General features: G+C 51.4%; 1 protein-coding gene across 1 annotated transcript in view; it reads right to left on the bottom strand.

Moving 5' to 3' along the window:
- The window catches only part of VOLCADRAFT_100124 (uncharacterized protein), a gene marked incomplete at both ends in the record, with an annotated part of 7610 nt that extends 2694 nt beyond the window's left edge, over positions 1 to 4916 (bottom strand). The window contains 6 exons of the mRNA XM_002958769.1: positions 556 to 679; positions 1252 to 1328; positions 1618 to 1733; positions 2830 to 2926; positions 4354 to 4399; positions 4876 to 4916. Of these exons, the coding sequence (XP_002958815.1) occupies positions 556 to 679; positions 1252 to 1328; positions 1618 to 1733; positions 2830 to 2926; positions 4354 to 4399; positions 4876 to 4916 (501 nt within the window). The remainder of the gene's footprint in view (positions 1 to 555; positions 680 to 1251; positions 1329 to 1617; positions 1734 to 2829; positions 2927 to 4353; positions 4400 to 4875) is intronic.
- Positions 4917 to 5168: the final 252 nt, after the last annotated feature.

Here is a 5168-nt window from a genome sequence, read left to right on the forward strand (position 1 = left end):
CCGATGCGACGAACCACCGAACGGGGGGGGGGATAGTGTTTTCAGGGAGGGGGAGGGGGAGGGGGAGGGGGGAGACTTGGCAAGGGCAGGGACGGGAGGGGTGTGTTTTTTAGGGGGGATTGTGTTTAGGGGGTTTTAGGTGGTTGGGTTTTAGGTGGTTGGGAAAGACGGAATGTGGCGGGTGTGCCGAGTGGGGTTTCGGTGGTTGGGTTTTTGGTGGTTGGGTGGTTAGTACGGGAATTCGGCGTGTCGCAGGAAAATGGAGCCACCTTGGCGATGCCCGTGCCCCCGCCCTCCCCCGTGCGCCGTCAAGGAGTGCGAGAATGGAAAAAGACGAGCTCAGCTGCTGCTAAAATCCTAGTGTAAAATAGTTTTGCCGTACTGCCGTACTGTCGCCTTTCACTGAGACACATGAGAGACCTCAGAAACCCTAACCCCCTAAAATTCCAAACACCTATAACTACTACCCGGAAAAACCCTTAGCCCGTAAAAACAACAAAACCCACCACCATGTAAATCCCCTACCCCCACCCCCACCCCTACCCCCACCCCCACCCCCACCCCAATACCCGATGTTTCCGTAGTCGACACAGGCCTTAGTTGCCTACCCCCCCCCGGGGCCCCTCCCGCAGCAGACCGGCTCATAGTAATCGGGCCCAGCAGATGCACGTCAAAAGACCTGTACGGCAGTCACGGAAACATACGCAGTGAGCTATGCGCCATCACCAACCCAGCACGATACGTTGGCAACAGTGCCGTTTTTCAGGTAGTCATACAGTGCCGTATATTCAACATTAGTTCTTTGTGGCAATATGATGACAAGTGGCAGAAGAAGAAGAAGAAGCACCGGTGGGACAACGGTGAAGGGAGGTGACGCATGGCGTGCAAACCAATACACACGTGCGCACGAATGCACACGTCGACGCGGCAGAGCAACATACACACAAACATGCAAACACACGGTTATACAGTTACATACATATAATTAGCAAAAAATGGCAAAACAATAAGGAAAAAAACAGCAGTTGTTTCGCACACAATGCGCAATTGCACACAAAAAATATGCACATTAATAAAAAATCAAAGAGAGGCTTATTAGAGGAACATTAACACCATCCCGAAGTTGGGGAGTGCAAACCCTTGGACGTTTGAGTGACGGCCTTCCACAACACACATCAAAAAATAGAGCATGCTAAAAATTAATTCCACGCAAATACCGTGCAGCAAGTGCCGTACACATAGATACCGTACTCTGAGTGCTGGTCCATATGCGTCTCCATGTGGTCAAAGTACTCGTTGGTGAGACGAGCACACCGGGTCGCATACGTCTGTAGTACGGCAGTACGACAAAAGAAATAAAAGAGGGGAGAGGTTTAGGAAAATAAACAAACAGTATTACATGTCATTTATGGACGGTTGCGGTACAACTTACAAGGGCGGCTAGCTCGGTGGGGTTAGGGGGAATGCAGAAACACTCGGGCAGGAGTGTCGCCGAATTCACGAATATAATATAATTTGCGCCTCCTGCTGCCCCTACCACCACCACCACCACCACCACCACCACTACGACTGGTATTTGTACATGAAAGATGTACGATTGAATGTACGAGTACTGACCTGTACGATGTGGGGGTGTTGGAGCTGCGGGCCCAGATGCGTTTCCCGGAGTGCGACGAGGTTCAGGGCGGGCGTCACCAAAATCTTGACCGCCACTGTCGTACCGTGCCACGTGCCTTCGTACGGCAGAATAGGAAGAAAGAGGATTGCAAAAGGTAACCGTGCATGCATGCATACATACATACATACACAAATACACATATAAAGATAAATAACATATACAAACATAAACATACATAATTACATACGTACATAAATATATATACAGAAAGACGGTGTAGGACGTGATTATATCGACTTGCGAGCTGACCAGGAAATAAGTTGAGGCGCCGTTGATCCGCTAGATATGGTTGGATGCTGGTGGTGAGTTGCTGAACCCAACGAATACATTCTGAAGTTGGATGGGGTGAACGGATTAGGGTGCCCCTCTAGCAGGGGAGAGCAGGGAGCTGCCTCGGGAAAGGGGGCCGCTGGTGAAGCTATACCACCCTGTAACAACATCATACATTCATAAAGACGATTACGTCCTTTGTTTGTCACCCTCTTCAGATGGACGATGGATGACTGCAATGCGGATTAATTTATAGTTAATATTGCCGTACACGTTGCCGTACACCATGGCGCATGCACTAAATCCATGCACGGCACGTTGCACCCGGCAGTATGTCAACACACGTAGCAAGCACACCATAACATCATATTTTCTTATAATATATGTATACAAGTTGTGTGTTCTTGTGAACCTGAAATTAAGGACACGATGTTACGCTGACCCGAATATAATACGATTCCTTGGCTGGGTCCACGCGGGGGGGATACCGTACTGACTATCAGTACTGTCACATCCGATGTCTGGGGGGTGTGAATCAACATGTGCTCTTTTTACGCACCCTTTAACACGCGCCCATATGTTCCCTTTCCGAGCGGGCTGTTCAATTGGAGGCCCTCCATTAAGTCGAAAGGGGAACAGTCATGAACCTCCATCGCGATTGGAAGGGTTACTGGCGCTTCTGCCCTCCGAGAGGAAGGTCCAGCGACAGGTGCTCCTACACCGCTGCTTTCGCCGCCTTCCGAAGCCGCTTGCACGGCACCGCCGGTTTGCGGAACACCACTTCGAACCGACGTGATGTCCAACCTGGCATCTTCATTTGGAGCGCCATGCAGCCTTGGACGCTGACGAAAGCAAGAGAAAATACCAGGTAGCATTCGCACCAGGTAAGGGTTTTGCCGAGCGCACAATCGCAAGTACTGGGAAAGAGGAGAGTCGTTTCAGCTGCTGTTGAGAGAGGCGCTGTGGTCGCAGGAAGCGCTGTGGTTGTTGAAGAGGGCGAAGATGGGGTGGTCCATGAGACAGTCAGCCCGTGTCCGGCGTTCGCCAAATCTATTCCAGAGTTCGCACTATATGCTTAAGAGTTGCCAGAGGGCGTTGTAATCGCATATAATGACCTAACTTTCTTGAAAGAAACGACTTTTCCGCAAGCCGTTACAGAGTGATTATGGTATCTGCGAGACAGCTTTAACTTTTACAAGGCAAATTGCAATCGTCAGACGCCACTCGACATGGTACAGTCATTATGCTTCCTAACGTACATTTGCCGTGGAGGATTACTCAGACGCTGTTACAATTGACTTTCAATCAAACAGTTTCCCAGGTGGGGCACTTCAAGTCATATTCCGTTAATTTCTATCCAACCCATCGTTTTTAGAAGGTTGCAAAGACAATTCCGGTAGCTTGCTCTTACGGCTCGGTCGGAAACCGGTGCTCTCGAACTGAAATGGTTATCAGCAAAGTATTTCGCTGCATTCCCTCTATTCCCATCTCCCTACGGCGGAGGATACGTCAAAGTAAGGCGGATTGACGTCCGGGCCTGGATCCCCTTGCCATTTCGGACAGTCACCCTGCCGCTCCCACGCTGCGTTTTTTGGCCAGGACTTAGACTAAAACTCCTAAAACGCTACATACTCTTCTGTCGACCTCGATTTTACGGAGATCCACCAAATGTCTTGCCGCGTCAGCAACCCATTATGGTTTCACGCACGAAGCCGAAACAAACATATAAGTGTCCGGGCTCAATTCCGGGTTCATATCCGCCTGCCGACTCCTCGGGTGTTTGAGGAGTGTTGAAATGGGAGGTGGCCCCTCATCTTATGGACGGTGTAGGACGTGATTATATCAACTTGCGAGCTGACCAGGAACTAAGTTGATGCGCCGTTGATCCGCTAGATTTGGTTGGATGCTGGTGGTGAGTTGCCGACCCCAACGAATACATTCTGAAGTTGGATGGGTGAACGGATTAGGGTGCCCCTCTAGCAGGGGAGAGCAGGGAACTGCCTCGGGAAAGGGGGCCGCTGGTGAAGCTATACCACCCTGTAACAACATACATATAAACAGCCCTCCCCGCAATTCGCCGCAAGGTCCTTGACCTGCCATTCCACCGCCAGTGAGCCCCGAGGATGAATGCTTGCAGTACAGTACGAGGAAAGAATACGAACGAAACCCTCCCGGGAACCTCCAAGATGTCGAGCTGCAGGCGCTTTCCCCCCCCCACACACCAGCTGGTCATATTCCACTTCTTCAGCCCTCTACCTCTACCTCAACACTTGGGCTCTCTTCGTGGTCAATTTCCACGCAGCTGTCGTACCGTCTGCCGTACCGTCTGTCGTAACGGGCGCGAGCCCGTTTAGCTGTAGCGCTACCCCCCGGTGGGGAACGTTGCTTAGTGCCGGCCGTCGTACCTCGTACGGTGTCTTACCCGCACGATACACAGAGGCGCACAACATCCTGGCGGGGGACCACCATTTGGGTGCTTCCTCAGCGCGCAGGGGGCTTGCATGACCGGAACTGTGCCGCCGTGCGTGCTGCGGTTGTTTGTTTGAGAGCTTTCGTAGGGCCACCGCGCTCTTTCTTTCCTCTTGACAAAAGGGGAAAACGCGGGGGGAAGGGGTTGCGCACGTCCTCGGTCGAGCACTAGTACTAGGGGACTGTGGGGACCCCGCACGCCCCTCTCCCCCCCCCGCTAGGGGGGAGAGTGCTTCGGCGGTAACCGTTACCGTTGGGGTTTTTACGGTTAGGTGGCCCTGGCCAGCGTCAGGTCCGGATCGACATATAACAGAGGATACGCACGTACACACGTACAAACATACACACATACCCCTACAAACAGTCCGACGTATTAGACCTAACACCTGTTTACCGAAGTACACACGCTCCGTCCTTATTACTACGCATGCGGTGACTATTACTACGCCTCCTCCCACCTCCCGGTGCTGGGGCATTCGTGTGTTTTGGGGTCACCCATTAGTTAAACATTTGAATTAGTGGATTTAGTCTTAACATTTATTATTGTTAGTGGTATGATGGTAGTGGCAGTGGTAGTGCTAGTGGGAGCGGTAATGGTAGTGGAAGTACGAAATGTGAGTGGGAGTGGGAGTGGGAGTGGGAATGATGGTAAAAAGATATAATCGATTTGAATATGATGTGTGTGACATAAAATAGCGGCCCCCATGACGATGAGGTTGACAATGGCAAAGCGATGGGAATAGCGACGAAG

Source organism: Volvox carteri (genome assembly GCF_000143455.1).
Source record: "Volvox carteri f. nagariensis unplaced genomic scaffold VOLCAscaffold_106, whole genome shotgun sequence".
Classification (NCBI taxonomy): Eukaryota; Viridiplantae; Chlorophyta; class Chlorophyceae; order Chlamydomonadales; family Volvocaceae; genus Volvox; species Volvox carteri.